General features: G+C 47.2%; 1 protein-coding gene and 1 long non-coding RNA gene across 2 annotated transcripts; one reads left to right on the top strand and one right to left on the bottom strand.

Annotated features, from left to right (window-relative positions):
• The first annotated feature begins 388 nt into the window (after positions 1-388).
• LOC117670446 (uncharacterized) lies at positions 389-5,346 on the top strand. Its single transcript, XR_004592641.3, has 2 exons — positions 389-485; positions 639-5,346. It is a non-coding gene; the product is annotated as an uncharacterized LOC117670446 (long non-coding RNA).
• Positions 5,347-7,555: 2,209 nt separating this feature from the next.
• LOC117670447 (uncharacterized) lies at positions 7,556-18,411 on the bottom strand. Its single transcript, XM_034425590.3, has 13 exons — positions 18,041-18,411; positions 15,612-15,839; positions 13,994-14,027; positions 13,510-13,564; positions 12,998-13,106; positions 12,848-12,887; positions 12,674-12,746; positions 12,281-12,362; positions 11,512-11,539; positions 10,370-10,526; positions 9,626-9,701; positions 8,696-8,732; positions 7,556-7,734 (listed from the first exon to the last, which is right to left on the bottom strand). The coding sequence occupies exons 2-13, from the start codon at positions 15,735-15,737 to the stop codon at positions 7,718-7,720; spliced, it is 834 nt and encodes a 277-aa protein (XP_034281481.2). The 5' UTR covers positions 15,738-15,839; positions 18,041-18,411; the 3' UTR covers positions 7,556-7,717.
• Between the last annotated feature and the right edge of the window lie 2,610 nt (positions 18,412-21,021).

The following is a 21,021-nucleotide window of genomic DNA, read 5'->3' on the forward strand; positions in this document are numbered from 1 at the left end:
AGTGCTTGGGGACCGAAGACCTGCTGTCTCCAGGAGCAGGGAAGTTGCTAGGAAGGAAAACGAGTCACCAGGCGACTCGGATGGTTACTAAGCACTGTGCATCACTGCAAGCCCTCGGAAACGCTAACAGAGGCTCTTTCAGAGTGCTGCTTTTGATGTGGTGCTTTGGCGACTTCAGAAACGAATGCAGGAACAATGCAAGGGGAGGCCTCTGGCACTTCTGTTTTTCAGCTACACTGCAACCTTCTGCTTTTTTAGGGGGAAGTCAAAGGGTTTAGAAAGTATTTAATTTCTATTACTGCAACAAATGCCTGAAGCTGTTCTTTTAGAAACATGATTCGTTTGCGCTCCTGGGAGGCATTAACATTGCTTGAAGCCAAGGATTTCTTTTTCACATCTGTTTGAGGAAGGATGAAGTGACCTCCAGAAGAAGGGCTGATCTTCTTACCTCTAATTCTGAATGCAAAGGAGACTTTGGCTCACAGGTACTCAGACAAGACCAACATGGAAATGGGAATAAAAACAAACTCAAAGGAAAAGCAAGATCTGCTACTCTGCCATGGCCAAAACCTTCAGTCTGGCAAGGGCTTCTTTCCATCACAGGTTCTTTATTTCAATTCTCTCTTCTTTGTCTACAGGAGCTGAAGGGCACACATAACGCCCCTGTCCCTATTTGACCCGTGGCAGCTCTCTGGGGAAGAGGCTTGGGCTGAGAGGGCCAAAAGAAGAGCCAGATCTTGGACTGGAACCACCCAGGCCCACCCTGGGCTGAGAGGGAGACCTATCCCAAAGTCACCCAGGGAGCTTCTAGCACTGAGGACTAGAACCTGGCTCTCCCTGCTCCTAGCCCAGCACCCTCAGCATTAACCACATGGGTTTTCCCAAAGGAACCGTCCACCTCTGCCCATTGCTGTTTGAGTCCTTCCTTGAAGGGGCAGTGGAAGAAGCAAGAAGAGTCTGCAGCTCAGGAAAAATGCTCTGGAGAATCTGGGATCCCATCCAGCCTTTGCTAGGCAGGCATTGTCCAGGCCCCCAGACCCCTCTGCCCCCCACCAGGTAAGGCCTTGGTTTCTGTGGCCACAGCTCCCCCATCATCTCCCATCTGTCCTGAAGGACCATTCGTTAGTGCCTACCTCCTTCTTTCCTGCTGGCTTCCATAGCGCTTCCTCCCTGGGCTGGGGGGAGAGCCCAGATGATACTCGGGTAGGTAGGACCAACATCTCACTTCCACCTGGATCTCACCATCATCTTCTGCATCCCTCTCCATGGAAAAGGTACAGGCTGAAAAAGAGAAAGCAAGGCTAAGCGGTGAAGTTGGGCTTTACAGGGGCAAGGGAAGAAATGGTTCCTAAGATAACTTTAGGAAAGAAAGGGGCATCAGTTTCCACAGAAAGGAATGTGGAATACTTGTGGCTCCAGACTGAATAGCCCTGCCTGATTCAGACTCTTCGCTTGCTCATTAAACAACCTAGATGGAATCTGGACTCACAAGACTCAGAAGTCACCTGAATGGCTGCATGACTTTCTCTCAGTTGCCACAATTGGCAGGGGACTCTGGCACGAAGGGCCTTCACTTCAGGTCCCAGTTACAGAAAAGGTTAAGGGTCCTGGCCTGTTTCAGCTGGCTGTCTTTCCTTGGGAACAAATCTCCTGCGTGCCTACAGCACAGCTTCTTCGAAAGACAACAGCAGCTTCCAGTTTCATTTCCTCATGAATCTTCCTGGATAATCGGGGCTCCATCTTGACCTATTTTGTGGCTGGATTGGGTTGTTGTAAGAATAGGATGAGGGGAAGCAAACCACTATCAGTGGGTCTCTGCCATTGGGACATTTGCCTCAGGTGGAACTCAGTAAAGTACTCTGACAGATATAACATCAGTATGTTTGTAAATTGAAACACTATTCTGGGAGGAAGTGGACTTTTTGTTTCAACCATGAGGTCCTTCGATAGAGTGGCAGGAGGTAAGATGCAAGATTGAGAACATTGGTGTACTGGTGTGCCTCAGACAAAGGCTGAGCTATTTCAGGGGCGCGTTTCAAAACCCGTTGCTACCAGTTCGCTCGTGGGTTATATGTACAATGCACTAAATAAAAATTAGGACCAATTTGTACAACTGAGATTCAGAATCTGAGATTCAGGCAATTCAGGACCTGTGGAAGCCTCCTTTGACTAGGCTCCCAATCATTACTTCATGTAATTAGTTGTAGATTCTTTTAATTAAAAAGGGGAAATAAATGGAAAGATAATGTTCTGGAGAGCATAGCATCATCTTTTTATCCCAGGGCTCCACAGGTTCTTTGTGGAGATCTTCTGGCTATTTATGGAACCTAAAAATGTTGAGTGAGTATGAGAGCTTGCTTGAAAATGTATTTACAGTCTAGAAAAAAGAAAGAAGTAAAAGTAAGCTGAGGTAATTGAGGCCATTTGGTATCCAGAAAGTTGCTGGAAAGCTTGATTTCCACTGCAGAGGGAACTTGCTCTTTCATAGGTAGTGCTCCTCCATCCAGAGAAGCACCAACAAAGAGCCCAGATGTTGAAACAGCAACTTCATCTTCATCTTTTCATCAATGTGGTGATGCGTGGTGCGACCGTGGTGCGACCGGAACAATCTGGAACTGAACACACTCAAAACCGTAGAAATGGTGGTAGACTTTAGGAGAAACCCTTCCATACTTCCACCTCTCACAATACTAGATAACACAGTATCAACAGTAGAGACCTTTCTGCACCAACTCAGGAAGCTCAAACTGCCCAAGGAGCTGCTGATCCAGTTCTACAGAGGAATTATTGAGTCTGTCATCTGCACCTCTATAACTGTCTGGTTTGGCTCTGCAACCCAACAAAACAGACACAGACTTCAGAGGATAATTAGAACTGCAGAAAAAACAATGGCTACCAACCTGCCTTCCATTGAGGACCTGTATACAGCACGAGTCAAAAATAGGGCTGTGAAAATATCTACAGACCCTTCACATCCTGGACATAAACTGTTTCAACTCCTACCCTCAAAACGACGCTATAGAGCACTGCACACCAGAACAACTAGACACAAGAACAGTTTTTTCCTGAACGCCATCACTCTGCTAAATAAATAATTTCCACAACACTGTCAAACTATTTACTAAGTCTTACTTAGACTTAGTAGATTTACTTAATCTTCCCATCGTTCACACCGCCCATCTCCTCCCACTTAGGACTGTATGACTGTAACTTTGTTGCTTGTATCCTTACAATTTATATTGTTTCCTGATTGTTTATTGCTCCCTATGACTATCATTAAGTGTTGTACCTTATGATTCTTGACAAATGTATCTTTTCTGTTAGGTACTCCGAGAGCATATGCACCAAGATAAATTCCTTGCGTGTCCAATCACACTTGGCCAATAAAAGAAAATTCTATTCTATTCTATTCTATTCTATTCTATTCTATTCTATTCTATTCTATTCTATTCTATTCTATTCTATTCTATTCTATTCTATTCTATTCTATACTATTCTATTATTCTATTCTATGTAAATAAACATGGTGAGCCATAAGGAAGATATTGTTGCAGGCTCATCAGTAGGGAACATTCCTGACTCTCAAAGGCTGGCTAGAACTGCAGATGCTCCCTGCTGGATGCTCCCGCAATGCCCAGCAAGAATCCTGGGAAGCAGTTAAATTGGAGATTATTTCACAGGCGCACAAGCAGCCAACCATCAAGTTGGTGCCAAATGGGAAATCTTCACGAAGATCATAAACTGCTGTCTCTGGTTGCTCCAGGATTGCCCTTTTCCAGGGCCATAATTGGCTGTAGTTGTTTTGGCACTCAGACCCCATGCTCAGCTGGGTCATCTTAGGATGTAGCATGTTGTGCAGACAAGACAGCACAAAGGGCACAGGCAGGGCCAAGAGCACAGATTAACCCCATCCACAGTTAGGAGCCCAGGATGAACCAGACTGCCTTGTTCACTGAGAAACCAGATCCGATCAATTGGCAAGTAGTATCCAACCCCCAAATGGTCAGTCAGCTCTCCAAGAAAAATGGATGGAGCCATACAAAGCCAACAGAATTACAAATTTGGAAGGGACCTTGGAGGTCTCCTAATCTGCACAAGCAGGAGACCCTATCCCACTCCAGACAAGTGGCTGTCCAGTCTCTTCTTAAAAACCTCCAGTGATGGAGCACCCACAACTTCTGGAGATAAGCCATTCCACTGATTAATTGTTCTCACTGTCAGGAAGTTTCTCCTTAGTTCTAGGTTGCTTCTGTCCTTGATTAGTTTCTGTCTGTTGCTTCTTGTTTTGCCTTCCGGTGCTTTGGAGAATAGGTTCATCCCTTCATCTCTGTAGGAGCCCCTCACAACATTGCTATCATGTCGCCCCTAGTCGTTCTTTTCATTAAACTAGACCTATCCAATTCCTGCAACCATTCTTTGTGCATTTTAGCTTCCAGCCCCCTAATCATCTTTGTTGCTTTTCTCTGTACTCTTTCCAGAGTTTCAACATCTTTTTTATATTGTTGTGACCAAAACTGGATGCAGTATTCCAAGTGTGGCCTTACCAAGGCCTTATAAACCGATACTAACACTTCATGTGATCTTGTTCCGGCACTCACTGCTAAAGCCTGCCAGGTGAAGGGCCCTTGATCTGATACCACAAGAGTGAAATTTGATTGGCTTTGGACTGAGTGACATGTGACCCCAGCTATTGAGAAACCTGTGGCAACTTAAAAGTTAGCCATTTTATTAGGATATAGATTTTTTTGGGAGAAGACTCTTCTCAGATTTGGAGATGAGGTCCAGGAAAGTGTTGGGGTTGTTTTTTAAATCCACAGGACCTCCCAGTGCAGGCAGATTAATGTGAATGATGTAGGAATAGTATAGGGTCAGCTATATGAACACTGAAGGACCCTCATTATTCACATTATTATAAGAAAGAAATGTGCTTGTTTAGAGATTACACTAAGTCAGCTAAATTTCATTCTTGGTAATATATATCTTCTGAGGGGCCTAGCTGTCAAGGATGTAAAGACATGCAAAGACATCCATCTGAAACAAAAAGTTACTCATTATCCAAAAGCAGCCATGAATCTATGCATCAGCAGTCACAGAATTGAGGAAGGATGTTTAGCTAAAATAATCTTATGAACTAGAAAATAATGAAAGAATTTAGTAATTAGAAAGTGTCAATTATCATGTAACAAAAGTATGTTAACCATATATGGAAAACTGCTGTGCTCGCAAAATCCTTTGTCTTGCAGATGTATAAAAGCAGTTGTATCAGAGCTCTTCTTGGTCCAGAATTGCAGATACAAATCTGGTTCTGAAACTGCGCAATAAAACTGTCTCTGGCTGACCCAGGAATGTTGTTTGGTCCCATCATTCCATAACAAGATGACTCACACATGACCCAGTCCTGCTGCAGATGTTGTCCTGACTGAGGGTGGGCTCTAGAAACAGCCCTGATTGGGTCTTGGAGCAGAAGAGGTGAAAAAGAGCAGGGGCTGCAAAAAGAGCACGAACAGCCAAGCAAGGAAGATCTCAAATGGCAACAGGAACGGTGGAAGAAACAGCCAGGACTCTGAATGCCAACTGAAAGTCCATCCCTTGGCTCTCCCTGGTTCCCTGGCTGCTCTGGCCAGATCCTGATTTTCGGATTCGAAGCAGGCAGTACACACAAGTTTTGACTTCACAACAAGCAGAGTCACTGGAGACTTTGGTAGATGCTGCAGAGAGAATCCCTGCTATTCTCCAGGAATTTGAAACACTTAACATTTGCCTCTGTTGAAGGGATTGCCACTCATGGGAACTTCTGCAGTTTTGCTCAGTTTGTTAGTCCTTAACTGCGCTGCTAGGCTCTTGCTGATTTGAGGCAATCTTCGTAATGTGTTCCTACACTTCCGCTCCCATCCTCCCCAGCAGAATGCCACCTCTGCAGAAAGAGGAGAGTGATGCTTCTCTCTCCCCAAGGAGGGGAGCCCAATGAACCCCTGAGGGGAGGTGCCTCACTCGCCTCATTCTCAGTGGGGCAGCCTGGAAAAAGAACAGAGGAGGGAAGGGTCCCAAAATGTTTGCACAGACCCACTTTCACAAGGCCAGAAGGTTCTCCGTTCTCTGCCCCCAGGGCCATGCAAAGGATCATGTCTGGGCTGGGAGTGAGAAGTTGAGGACTGCATGCCGAAAACCTAGGGGCAGGGGGTGGGTGGGTGGGTTTGCCAGAGCAAACATCAAACTGATTGCATCTAATTTGCATCCTAACCACATGTAATTGAAGTGAAATAGTTAACATAGTGCACAGGGTTTTTTTTGCCTGTCAAATTGAAATAGCCTTTGTGTAGCAACTTCTGGGATGTCTCAACCAAGATTTTCAGGGTCTCACAAGGCCCAGGGGTCTAAGGAGGTGGGAGATCCCACCATAGTTGGCTGGGCCAGGCAGGCTCTGAGGCTGTATCAGGTGCTCTTGTGCCTTGCTGCAGAGGCTCTCGCCTGGCCTGGAAATTATTTGCAACCTATCCTGGCAAGACCAAGCAAATGTCAGGATGCCCTGGAGTTTGAAGGTTGTGGCAGAAGACTAGGATAAGAAGGAGGCTCAACTAGATCTATAGATTCTGGCCCTCCAGGAGAAGATACAGCAGAAAGCTCCATCTTGCAGGTGGCCATGACCAGATGAAGTGCTTCAATAGAGAAGGTGCAGACAGTAAGCCACAATGCACATCCTGGCTTCTTAAATAAGGCTTTGTGGCCATAGAATCTTTTCATTATCCTAATGAAGGAGAGTTGGAGTTATCTGAGTCCCATTTCCTGCTAACCTCTTGGTTGGTTAGGGGTTCCCTATGTTGCCTAATCACACTAATTGATTTCCCTCATTTAACCCCAAAGAGAAAAACATTGACAGATCCATGCCAGGTAGGGAAGTGAGCGGTGCAAGATAGGAGTCCTATGGAATCTGCCTTTGGCTGACTTTGGGGTACAGAAAAATTGATGTTAAGTTTGGGGTACTATCAGTGATTTCATTTAATTTTCATTTAATTTCATTCCATTCAGTTAATTTAGATTTTACTGGATTGAGTGAATGCTCCCCAGAAAGCATCAATTTGATAACTGAGCCTACAGTGTTGTTGTGAACACAGCCAACATTGGCATGACAACAGGTGGGATGGAAGCCTCCATAATTCCAGAAGAACTACACCTGATGGGACACAGGAAAGATGGAGGCACAGCTGTTGGTATACTGCAAGTCTGGACACATTCAATAATATGATTTGAAAAAGAAATGCTGATTAAAACTAATTTTATCCAAGTAAGCCCCCAAATTAGCAGTTTTTGCTATAAACTTTTGAGGCACAACCAACCCTCAACTTTCAAGGAGAGGCACTAATCCTAAGTGACCATCAGATGGAGCCACAAAGTCCCTAAATTGTCCCTATGTTCAATGTGGCTTTAACCAGGGCATGTGACCCGTAGCTAAGAAGACCTTCAGAGGAGGAATGATCTCGAAGGCCACAGTCCCCAACTCTCCAGAGGTTGCTTTTTTCATAGACCTGTAACCCAGAAAAGCATCTCACATTCAAAATCTGCTATAAGGTTTACTTTATTTTATTTTGGAAAAGAAACCCTTTGAACTCTGGTTTTTCATGATTCTGACTCAATATGCACCCCCAAAAGTCAGGCTGGCTTCACTTGGTTCATGAAAAGAGATCTCCAAAACCATCCGTGTCCATTTGTTTCAGGGGTGCTAAGCCCCTTTGCTTGCTGAAACAAAAGGAGAAGGGAGGAAAGTTAGATGACCGTGAACTGCTTGGGCTGGAAGAAGGGCGAGAAGGCTGGCACTTTCCTCACAGATAAGTGAGCGGGTGCTCCTCAGGTGGGCTCGGCTCCACTTGCAGTTGCCAAAGGGATCTGGGGCTAAACAGCACTGGCCTCTTCTGGGCAACCAAAGAAATGAATGGAATGCCTCAATGGCTGTTGAATTTGTTTTTTAAAAAAGCAGTTGGCTGCTCCCAACAGCGGCTTTTAGAGAACCAACTCCCAATACTAAGTGGGAAATCACTGCCCTTCTGCATGGATCCCTGAGACGGATCCCCACCCGCCCACCCAAACTTCCCTTTCTGAATGGAGATGGAAAACGTTGGGACTTGCTGCTTAAGCTGGATATCTCTCAGAAGAGAACGTTCATCCTTGCATGGAATTGAAAATCAGAAGATGGGGAAACTAAGGGCCAGGCTCACACTTCATGCCATGGTTTGCCCCACTGGATGAATTCATGTAATGCCGCACTTGTGGTTTAATGTGTTGCCTAAACCCTTGTCTGAACTCCACTGGCCTTAAAAATCTTCCAGGGTAAGGAACCATTCTTGCAAGGGATTCCTTATTCAGATGCATCTAACTGAAACCCTTCAGCTATATTGAACTACACTTTCCACCACCTGCATCAAACAAGGTCCCGTTGTCCATACAGTGGTTACCGAGACATCTGCAGCACACAAAACCAGACACGGCTGTGGGCTGTGGGCTGTGGGCTGTGGGCCTCCACAGCCCTTCTCCCAGGGACTGCCCTTGCCTATCTGATACCAGCTGACAGGGCCTCTCTTGAACAGATTGTAGGCTCCCCATGGGATGGTGCTGCTGCCAGGCGTCTTGAAGGAACAAGGACTGGGGGCCAGCCATGGCTGCCTAACAAAACAGCATCAAAGGGAACCAACACTGGACTTACTTTCTTCTTCTCGGCCCTGGACTGTGCTCTTCGTTTGCTGGAGGGGGTGGAGAAAAACAAGTGGGAAGGCAGTTAGTGACCGCCCTCTCATCTTTTTCACCCACTCCCATTGAGAGACAAGGACCTTCAAGCCAAGAGAATATTCAGCTTTCTTCCCTGGGGCAGGAAAATCCCCATGCCCGAGTCTATGGAAGCCTGTGGAATCACCCCTCCCTTCTAGTAGCCAGTAGAAGATGAAGCAGGTAAACAACACGTTGGACTAAGAGCTGATGGGATGCTGGGTGAACACCAACCCTGGTCTTGGCTAAACTCCTTCTGAAAGTGAGATTCACCCAGCAAGACCTTGCAGAGGCTTCTGGATTTTTGAAAAGATCCTTTCCTTTCCTTTCCTTTCCTTTCCTTTCCTTTCCTTTCCTTTCCTTTCCTTTCCTTTCCTTTCCTTTCCTTTCCTTTCCTTCCTTTCCTTTCCTTTCCTTTCCTTTCCTTTCCTTCCCCTTCCCCTTCCCCTTCCCCTTCCTCTTCCCCTCTCCCCTCCCCTTTCCCTCTGCTTGAAGCTTGATAGGGCATTCCTGGGACCCAAGGTCAACTCACTGCAAAGCAAGACCAGCAGAGCGAGCAATCATTTCTCCCAGGCCTTTGGGAAACCTGTTGGCAAGACTCCACTGACCAAAAGAAACAACCAATTTCCTTGACGGCTCATGGAATCTGAGGCATCTCCATGGTTTCTTTTCTCAGGCAGAGATGCTCAAGGACCTGGGAGCCCAGTGGATCCCTTTTGCTCCTTGCTTCCTTAGAGAAGTGGATTCTCTCTCATTAAGTTGCTGCTAAACAACCTTCTAGCTTCTGTCTTGGCCTACACAGGCTAAGCTAGCTGATGGCTCTGGTTGCAATTGTCCCAACTCTGTAACCCGAGGACGTTTCCCTACTTACCTGCCCATCTTGTTTTGCTTTAGTGACAGGCTGGGGCATCACTTTCTCCAGTCCCTGAAGGAAACACTTGAACAGGCTGTTGGGGAGGGAGAAGAGTCTCATTAGAAGGACATCCAACTTCTCCCCAGGGGGCCTTCCTGACAGGAGGCTGTGTGAGGCAGCAGGGCAAGTTCCCAGCTCTTGTCTCCCTCCTTCGCTAAATCACTGGGTGCTTGCTAAGAATTGTGCTCAGGCTCTTGGTCCTCCCAGGGGAGCATAGCTGCTCTTGACTGCTCCTCTGTCTTCTCCTTCCTGGTCAAACCATCCCTGGACTCAGGGAAAAAGCAAAGGCTTTTTACAAATCTATTTTCTCTAGCTCCAAAACTTGTGATCCTTTATGTAAATGTGAAGTGAAAAAATAAATGCATTTTCTTATTTAAAACTGGGTTCTTTCCTCCTTCTTGCTTCTCCTATGTCCTTACCAGAGCTTAACAAATCTTTTTCATTTATTCTGTTTTTTCTTCATCATCCGCTTTGTGCCCATGATCAGACTCTGGGAAATGCCAAGGAAATGGGGGATGGGCTGGGCTCTCTTGGTGCAGTCACCAAAAGTTGCTTCTTACCCGCCAGGTACCCCAACCACCGCACTGCAGCCTCACTCCTCCAAACCCCAGTTAAACCAAGGCTGTGACCCACTGAGTATCCACCTGGTCTCTTGGGCCCTTTCTGACTCAGGAGTGTGTGTGTTCTGGAAGGCCCCCCTACCTTTGGGCTCCGTTGCCTCCAGGTCTCTGTGGAAAGAGAGGAAGGCTGAGGTAGGACTGCTTGTCAGAGGTTCCATTCATTGCTCCAGTGGAACTGGGAGGACTGCCTGGGAGAGGGTCACTCTGCGACGTCACTCGACCGCTCCCTTTTAAATCAGCTGAGGATGATTTACACACAGGAGGAATTGAGGCTGGGGCTGTGCTACCACCAAGCCATCAGAATGTTTTGGTGTTAAAATTCCATTGCAAACACTCAGCATGGCTTTCATTGGTTAAAAAGGCAATACACAAAAGACAGTTGTAAAATCAATACAATATCTACTTTAAAAATAAAATATAATTATTTTTTCTAAATAGAAAAAGAAACACCCTTGCCTGACTTTCCTTCTCAAGGAAACCTGCAAGTAGAACTGATTCTAAGGACTAATGTGCAGCTCAAAGGAGGCTTAAGAGACAGAGAAGCTCCGAGGTGCTTGGCACCAAAGAGCTGAGGTGGCACAGTGGTTAGAGTGCAGCATTGCAGGCTACTTCAGCTGACTGCTAGGTGCAGTTCAGCAGATCGAATCTCACCGGCTCAAGGTTGACTCAGCCTTCCATCCTTCTGAGGTGGATAAAATGAGGACCCAGGTTGTTGGGAGCAAGAAGCTGACTCTGTAAAACCGCTTAGAGAGGGTTGTAAAAGAACTACAATGGGGTATGTAAATCTAAGTGCTATTGCTATTGTTAATGAGCTTCCAGGGTCAGGACAGGGCAGATTTTCTCCGTTTTCCCAGACTACCAGGAGTGAGATTTGAGTTTTCAGTTGCAACACCCTCTCTGACTCTGAGACCTCAAATATTTCCTGAGATCAAGGCCAGGTTGCCTGTTGGTGCCATCTTTTCATGATTCTGATTATTCAGGTGCTGGATTCATAGCTCTCTGCTTAGCAGTTGTGAGAAGTGTGAGTTGTCAGGTTCAATGGCCAACAGCAAGAAAGGCTTGTTCCTGACACTATTCAGGGAAGTCCATGGAAAATATATAAAGCCAGGACTCACCCCCATCCCAACCGGGATAAATAAATCAATGTTGTGTCCCATCAGGGTTTAAGGATCATCAAGGCCACCTCCCACCCACCCCTTCAATATCAGAGGGTTAAGCACTCACCTTCAGCAGCTCTTCCTGGGATCCTTTCCTGGTGCAGAAAGAAGAATAAAACGAGCATCCAAATCACAGGGCTGTCTCAGATCCCCCAAGAACCGAAAAAGCCATCATGGCCCCCACACACCTGGGGTCCAAGGGCTCTGAGGAGTGTATAGCAAAGGTGCAACAACTAAACCTCAATTGCTCTGAAATCCATTGATCAGTGACACACATTAAAATGATGCCAGTTATATTCAATGCAGGTTCTTGAGCTTCTTAAGCAGAGAAGTTGCACGAGCTCAAGTTTCTGTGTGATTAGAAAGAGGGAGTGCTGGCCATGGAAATCCAAACAGAACAGGTGTAGGGGTCCTGCTCCCCTCCAAGCCCCACTACAATATACACTTTGGCAACAATTAATTTGTGACCTAGATTGTCCGTGTGTGTAAGTGTGGCTAAAGGACAAGACACACCGCATGGAAAAGCCACTGGGAGCAGGCAGAAGCAGGAGGATGCTTCCTGGTGAAAACTTTCTCCTGATGCTTCAAAGTTTGACTGAACTGGGGTCTTGGCTGGGCTGGAACTCACCGACGTCTGCAAAGCCTTTAAACACCCAGGTGGAGAAATTGCCCCAGCTCAAAAATTCTCATTGCACATTATCATAATCAAGGTTTAGGAACATAGATTTACACAGATATGATTTTCTATCCCTATGGATTTTGCTTGAATGTACCCAAGAGTTCTTGATTTCCTGGCCGGATAAATTAGATGATGCATTTGCCTCCCTTGCACTCACCTCGGCTTTTTTCCTGTTCTCTGGCTGAGGCATTAATTTTTCAAATCCTTCCATCAGCCAAGTAAATACTTTCCCCCCATTGCTGGAAAGATAAAAGAGCCCTGATTAAGAACTGAGGCAGCTCCCCCAGGCGTAGGGACTCAGGGCCTTGGGCTGTAATCAACAAAAGTGATCCAACCCCAGCCCCTCCATCCCTACCCCTACCCCTACCCCGCCTCTGCCCTCTCCTGCAGCTACCACGTTAGACGTGGGTGGGTGGGCTCCAGCCCACCAAAGACTTCCCAGGGGCCCATGGAACTGCATTTGCCTCAGAAATAAGAGCACCGGGTAGGTCCGACTTGGAAGGTTTTTTAATCTAAGCCCAGAGGAAGCTCGGAGCCCGGAGGTGCTTACGTGTTAACTGGGGTGTTGCTGTCACTGCTGGACTGCACTTCAGACTCTTCTTCTGACTCAAGGACCGTAATGGCTGAAAAGGAGAAAAGCGCCTGATGACCCCATGCATGGAAATGAAGCCAAGAGCTCTAGGCCACCTGCTACTTCCAAGAAAGACACGTGGCTGACATTTACCTAATTCCTCCTCTTCTTCATGGAAGCTTTGGATTTCCATCTGAACACAGACAAAAAACAGTCCTTGTTACCACCAGCACCAGGATTCCCGCCAGGAATTAAACCTCCAGAGAGGAATTCAAAGACGGAAACCGGCGTGTCCCGCCTCACCTCTTCTGGAATATCAATGCTGGCCTCCAGGACCTGGGAGCTCTCCGGCAGCTGTGGGATCGTCTTCTGCAGCCTCTGGGAGAGCCAGAAGAGCAGCCCCTGGCCAGCCCTGGGAGGAAGCGGGAGGAAGCTGATGTGGAAGCGCCAAGGACCGGAACAATGGAGCAGGCAAGTGAGGTCATTTGGCCAGAACTGCTCTACAATAACAGGCAAAACTGCAGCTCCATTGGGATTGTGCATCCCAGCCCCCTCAGAATTCCACCCTGGGCCCTTCTGACCTCGGCCCTTCCTGCTAATGCTCTGACTTTTTTGCTCTCAGAAGGCAAGACTGGCACAGGCCTCTTCCCCTCTTTGTCCTATAAAACGTATTTCAGCCAGCGAAGTGATCCTTTCTGCACCCAGAGCAGACTGACCCACATTCGACAGCAATCCACACTGTCCCTGCAGGTGGTCCAAGAGGCCTCTGGGGAAAAGAGTGGCCTCCTTTGCCCTGAAAAGGAAGCAGCCGGTACCTTTCCCTCGGCAGCCACAGGTCCATGGTGCCCAGGCCTTCTTCTGGGATGGACGCTATGTGAAGAAAAAGAAAAACTGGTGAATCTTTGGGGTGACAGCAGCTCTTTACTGAGACAGCAGCAGGAAGTCTGGAGGCCTCTTGCGAACCTTTCTCCACACAAAGTGCTGCCTTAGATGAGAAGCCTAATTTTTTTAAAAAAGATGCTGAAATAATATCAGGGTGAAAGGGCATCCTGCCATCCACCAGACATCTTGTGAATAAGTAAATATTGCTCCCAAACTGGGGAGGGGGAGACCCAAAGGAGGGAAAGGAGTATCCCAGGAATCAAGTGTGACTCTTCCCCACTGGGACCGGGCAGAGCACATCCTGCAGGACTGACAGAGGGGCAAGGACTGCCCTGGGATGTTGGGGGCAGCACCTGGCACAGCCTGGGCACAGCCTGGGCACCTGCCCATCAAAGCTTTGATGGGGAGCTGAATTACCTTCTGCTGGATTGCAGCAGTCTCCTTTTGGCAGCTTTAAGAAAAGAATGAATTACATGAAACATCAAGCAGTGGAACATGGAACAGGAGGCCCTGACTCCATCCTTGTCACATTGTTCTGAGTGAATTCTGCAGGGCTTCCTGAGAACATCAGCCCTTGAGGGAGGGAGGCCAATCTGGTCAGCCCTTCAAGGAAACCAAAGTCATACGTGCCAAGACTATTTTTATTATAAGTCACAGTAACAAAATCTTGCAAATCTCCCCCCCCCTTATCTTCATAAGAACTAGAGGGGGTCTCATATGAGACATTTTTTCAGTTATGATTCTGGCCCAGACTCACATTTTTTTTAATCTTTTGCTATCTTAGTGCTCTCTCTTCCTCCTGTTCCTCAAGGTTATTCCTTATGTTGACTGCATTTTGTGACTTTTTCGTTACAAAAACAAGCTGAAGCAACAACAAAGGCTGATCCGGGTTCAGGAACAATTGAAGAAAGAGTGGCAGACCCAGGGAGGCCTTTAATGCGCCAACTGGCTTTGAGGACACCCAGTGATGGAGATCCTGATCAGTAGGTCCCATCCAGCTCCGATCTTCATCCAACCTCTTTCCCAGTTCCAAAGCCCCTTTGTGCTAATAAGCAAAGTTGAGGTGTTGGAAGCACCACTGGATTGTCTGCTCTGTTAATGTGTGTGCGTATATGACTCGGTTTCCTTTGGTTGTCCTAAAGTCTGTTGAACTTCAGCTGTTTTCGTTCCTGGGCAGACTGACTGAGGTTCTCTCCACACCAAGTGGGGGCATCTGCTGGCTAACTGTCTCAGAATAAAACGAATAAAGAAAAACAGAGTCTGGCAGTTCTATGCATCGCGGGATCCCAGCAGCTGTTTTGCCATAATGTATGCTGCAGTCTATCCCATTAAGCCCCTATGTGGCGCATTCACTTTAGCAGAGCATGTTAGGTGAATGCTGCCACGCTGCCACAGCCTGTTTAGCCACCAGCAGCCAAGTGGCCAGTGCAACTTTGGACCATGACACAGAATCACCCAAGTGTTATTCCCCCTCTGTGAGCGGTCCCCGAAAGGTTCACTTTTCCTTGGGAAAAATTGGAGAACTGACTGGGTTTTGTGCACCCTCGTCTGGCACTGGCATTCTGTGCAGGTAAGAGAACTAGTAATAATAATAACCTTTCTTGTCACTGCACAACATATGTACAATGAGATTGGTGGAGCTCCCTCAGTGCATACCTCCAACACAATACAACTCACAGTGAAACAGAAAATCCCTAACCAATAAATCGTATTAACAAACACCCAGTCCTATTACACCAGTGTGAACATGTTACACATTGCGCCGGCCCTTCAAGTCCATCATACTACGTAGTTATGATGTTATTTCGCATTCAGGAGTCTGACAGCCCATGGATAAAAACTGTTCTTTAGCCTGTTTGTGCAGCTGGCTATGCTTCTATATCTCCTTCCCAATGGTAGGAGGGTAAAGAAGCCATGACCAGGATGAGAGTCGTCCCAGAGAATTTTCCTCACTCTTCTAAGGCAGCGAGGCCTAGCAATCTCAAGTAGCACAGCATGATGTTTTGTGCTGTGCTACTTCGAGGCAGCCACTCACCTTCTTGGCAAGTTCTGGTTCGTCCACAGCTGCACTCTGTTCCACTGGTGCATCTTTCTCTCCCACCACAGAAACATGGATTTTCACAGGAGGCTGGGGTACCACCTTCTCAATCCAGTCGAACATCCTGGCACTGGCAGAAGGCTGAATCAAGGGCAGGGGACAGCGTTGACCCAGGGGAGACTCAGAAAGTGGATGAGTGAGAGAAGCTCCAAGATCAAGACGCGCCTGGAAAAGAAACCCCAGGGGGAGGCATGTTGGAGGAGAGACCAACAGTTGGCTTGGTTCAGAGAGGGCCACCGATGCCAGGCCTTCCTGCATCCCTCTTACAGTCTCCTAGGAGGACAGGGATGGCTTCATGGAATGGTCCAAAAAGTGCAGTGGCCACAGTGATGGATCCATGCTCTGCCATTTTTAATAAATCCACCTGCACTTTTTGGACCAGGACCTGCAGAGGCCCTGTCAAGACACCTGGGCTGCCTTCGTTTAAGTGGCTGACAAGCCCTGCTTCACCCACCAGAGATCATTTGGCTCCAGTTATCTATCCCAGCCTCATTTGGAATCTGCCTGCCGTAGTCCTCAAAGTTGCCTCTGGAGGGTTCTTGGAGCCAGTTGGGCCTTTTGCCCCTTAGGCATTGCCACACTGTGGCGAGTGGCTGTCATACTTCTAGGGCAATTACTGTAAAATCATGACATGAGGCTCCGGGTGATGGCAGGAATGGTCCAAGAAATCAAGGGGACAGCCACAACGCAGCAATTGAAGCTCCACTTGCTTTTTATGCATGGCACCTTCTGGTGAAGCTGCGCACAGATCATTCTGAATTGTCCCCAAAACAGAAAAATGATCTAGAACAGTGGTCCCCAACCTTTTTATCGCCGCGGCCCGCTGAGCGCGCGCAGGGGTGGGGGCACGGCCCAGGAGCTTTTGCGCACGGCCCAGGAGCTTTTGCGCACGGCCCAGGAGCCTTTGCGCTGCAGCGTTCATGTTCCCCGGCCGCTGTGCGGCCCGGTGCCAGGTACTCCACGGCCCGGCACCGGTCCGCGGACCGGGGGTTGGGGACCACTGATCTAGAAGGTTCCTGATGGCCAGGGAATTGCTGGTCCAGTGAAGCTCAAGTCCCAAGCAGAACCAGCAGATGCAAATACTGCATTCCAGGTCCAGCCAGATCGCCCCAGTTCCTAAAGTGGACGGCTGCAGGCAGTGGCGCAAAGCAATTCCCAGTGAGGAAGTGAGCTTCCCCTCAGGAAAGCTCTTTTGGTTGTGGCTAAGTAATTCAAGTTCTGTGTACAGCCCTGAGAGCCAAGAGCCCATCTGGGAGATGGTTGAGGCTTTGGCAGCAGAAACATTCTGGCCAGGGATGGAAGCCCTCAAGGAAGCGCTTCTGGGTCAACTGCCAGAGGGCGGGGGCTGCTCTCTGGAGCCCATCAGGAGGCAACACCCGTCGATGGAGAACCAACTGCGTTTTGTTCCAGTTTGACCAGCTCCGGTCTAAAATGTTCTGGACTCCTTTTTCCACAACCAAAGATCCAGCCGCAGCTGCCATTTTCATACCCTCCATGCTACCAGTGGCTCTTTCACCAACTGGGGAAAAGGGAGGAGTTGGGTGGCAACAGCAGAACTAAAAGATCCCAAGAGAGGAGATGACAAGAAACCTTGCTTAACATCTGGAAAGAAAGTCTCTGAGAAAAAGGTTCAGAGTTCCTCTGCCATCCATGGCACTGACTGAATAATGGACTCGCCATGGAATCACCGAGAGGCAGATTCCAATCAAAATCTATTCAGCTAAGCCCTTTGATAGCAGAACCAGGTGAGCTTCCATTATTGAATGCATTCAGATAGCAGCTGGAGAGCATTTTCTGGGATGCCTACAGGAGGGGGGTGGGGATTGCAGGAACAGACAGACTGACACATACATGCACAAACCGCACATGCACACTGACAAATGCGGGGGGGGGTGATGGGGGGTCAGAAAAACAGGCTCAACTGTTACAATGGCTAAAGACCACCATATCCTCAAGCAAAGAAGCCGCTTCCCATTTGCTTTCCCTGCACAATGATCTGAGGTCCTCTTCAGGTCACCAAAGCATTCCCCCCCAGCTCATCACCTGCACTTGGGGAGCAAGGCCCCAGCCCCCTCCTCTCACTGTAAAAGTGCCATTCCCAGCAACATTTCTCCCTCTTCTCCCCAGGTACAAGGGCTGGCCGGCCCCCTAAAGCTGGCCACTTTGCTCTGGAAGAATCAGCTCTGGGGGCTGCTGATGTTTCAGCAGGTGATGGGGCTGAACCCAGGGGTGGGGGGGTTGGGCTGCTTGGAAGCTCAAGCTCTCCGCTTCCTGGGAGGGTCGGGGATGAACCCCAGGGACCGGGGAAGGGGCTTCAGGCAGGCTCTGGCTGCTCTGGGAGCGCTTCCTGCCGGGGCCAAACTTACCTGCAGCAAAGCCGAGGGGAGGCGCCTGGCTGCCCCCTTTCCTACCCCAAAGAAAGAGACCAAGTGAGGCAGGTAAGATGGCCGCCTGCCTCCTCCTGATGCTCCTCGAAAGAAGCGAAACAAGTGATCTGGGAAGCCAGCCGGTCAGGGGATCAATTAGCTCAGAACAGAGAGTGCAAATTGGATTAAGGCAGCAGGCTTGGGCTCAAAGCCCAGAGAACTACAATCCCTGACCTCCTCAGCCCCCCCCCCCACACACACGTGTAGACAACGGCCTTGTGTAGAAGGACACGATCTGCGGGTGAGGGAAGCAAGTCATGCATTGCAAGAAGAAACCCGAGGGCCCTGGGCCCCTGACAGGGAGCCTCCATGCTGCCAGCTAAGGGCAAAGCCCCTTCCCATTACTCTTGGGCCACCTGAATTTGCATTAGCCCTCCCCCCTCCCTCTGTAGGGGAAGCCTGCCGAACCACTCCCAGATAATCCAAGGATTTTGGATGTTGCCTCGGTTGCTAGGCAACGAGGCCTTCTGCACCCTCAGCAAATTGCAGCTGGCTTAGCGCTGCTTCCAACTCAGAGTAAGGCACAACATAAAAACAAGGATGTGCAGTCAATTAGAACCAAAGCAATGCAAAATAATTACAAGATCCAAATAGAGGACATCACAGCCAGGGGAGTCCTATCCGTCCTCTCCAAGACCTACCCGGAAGGCCAGCAGGGAGAGATGGATGCATACCAAATGTATGGTTACATTTGTAGACTTCAAAGTCGGTTGACTTACTTCTTAGCCGTTTATCTGCTAATTGGAAGGGTTGGCCCAGTTATTTAGGCTCCGGATTGTCCCTGTGGAAACTACAAATGCGATTATTAAATTATAAACAAATAAGGTATGAAATTGCCCCTCTGAAGGTCCATGTTTGTGATGGATCTCTGGAATTAGTATTTGATATTGCTGAGCCAGTTGGCTTATCTTTCTGAAAAGTACATGGCACCAGTATTAGTTGCCTAGATTACATTGGAATATCCAGCTTGTGTTGTTGCCTAGAAATTCAGAAGGAGCCGATGGTATGCCAAAAATTTCAGAGAAATGCCACCTTTACGTTTGCAAATAAGTTTTTTTTCTCACCTAAAAATACAAACCACCAAGAAATTCAGGCAAAGTAAGGAATATTTATGGGGAAGGAGGGTAGATTATACAGGGTATAATATATAACATACACAGTTTTTATATAGGGTACAGTAACAAAAATACATACATTTAATATATATGATGCATTAGAAAGCAACAAATCAAATAATAAAATACATTAAACCTGAGAATTAAACAATAGAAAATGTTGACTCTAGATAACATTCCACAAGTGGCAAATTTATGATTACGTTACCCATTCTCAGTTGAGTTTATATTTTGCATGTGTATGCCAGGCCTTCCAGGAGATGCTGCCTATTGTGTTAATTGCTGAAAAGGCTAGATGTTATGTATTAAAAAACAAGAAATGCCTTTGGCTAAACAGAAATTACGTTTCCTGAACTTCAAAAGGAAGCATGGCGGTCATACTAAAATGCTAACATCACCATTATTAAAAAGCTAATAAGACTTTAACTCTATTTTTAATATATTTACCATTTCAAAGTATGCTTAATATTTGAGCCTTCTTTTGTATTAGTTTTATTGCTTTTTTAAAATTATTATGGTTTGTCATAGTCAGCCAGAAATTTAGACTGGATTTGGCATTTTTATCCACCTATCGAGTCCTTCCCAAGGGCCCGAAAAAGGAAGAGGTAGATGTTTGATGGTGTCAGAGGTATCGTCACAGGATTTGAGCTGTTCTGAGTAAAGCCGCCTTTTGCAATTCACTGATGGTGAATTTGTCAATGCCGAAGGTGTTCAAATTGTGCTCCAGTTGTTTTGGGATTGCACCCAAGGCTCCTATGATTACTGGTCATTACCAAAGTCATTCCATTTCAATTTGCAGATCTTTCTACTATGTTATCTTCTCCAGATATCCTTCTCTTGTGCTCTCTCCAGATATTGCCAAATCCACTATCCAGACTTTTTTGTCTTTCTTATCAACAATTGTTAAGTCTGGCATGTTTTGTGACAGGTACCCATCTGTTTGAACTCTGTTTGAAGTCCCAGTGCACTTTAACTTCTTCATTTTCTATTACTTTCTCTATTTTATGGTCCCACTAGTTCTTGCTTGGCAGGCAAATGATATTTCTTGCAGATCTTCCAGTGCAGCATTGTTGCTACTTTATCATGCCCTTGTTTGTAGTCAGTCTGTGTGATCTTCTTGCAGCGGCTAATTAAGGTAGGTGGTCCAGTGTTTTCTTCATCTTCCTTGCAGAGGTGGCACTTGTTGTCTGTTGCTGTCTTCTCAATTCTGGCTTTGTATGCATTTGTTCTTAAGGCTTGATCTTGTGTCATTTCTTCTTATTTAATTTATATTCCACCTTTATTATTTTCACAGATAACTCAAGATGAAGAACATATCCAACACACTTTCCTCCTCCTATTTTCCTCATAACAACAATCCCTTGTGTTTGGTTGACTGAGAGAGAGGGACTGGCCCAAAGTCATCCAGCTTTCATGGCTAAGGTGGGACTAGAACTCACGGTTTCCCGCTTTCCAGCCTGTTGCCTTAACCCCTACTAGATTAAACTAGAATAATATAGACCAATCATTGTTTAGCCACCCAAAGTCCCTTCCCATGGATACCCTGTCTTCATGTTCCTTATTTCCAGAACTTCACTTTCTTTTTTTCCTTTTAATTGCTTATAGTTGTTATAAACAACACAATTTGGAAACTTTGGAAAACATCTGAATGTGACAGTTGAATGCTGTGGGGGGTGGAAATGCTTAGTTCAATTTCCTGTGAGCCCTAGGGAGGGGCTCAGGGGCCTGAAGTGACCAGGCTGGGGTTGCCTAGTGACCTGGCCTCTTGACCAACAATTCTCGGCTCCCTGAGGTTGCTATGGAGAG

This window comes from Pantherophis guttatus, chromosome 11, assembly GCF_059756535.1.
Source record: "Pantherophis guttatus breed Tessera chromosome 11, ASM5975653v1, whole genome shotgun sequence".
NCBI lineage: Eukaryota > Metazoa > Chordata > Lepidosauria > Squamata > Colubridae > Pantherophis > Pantherophis guttatus.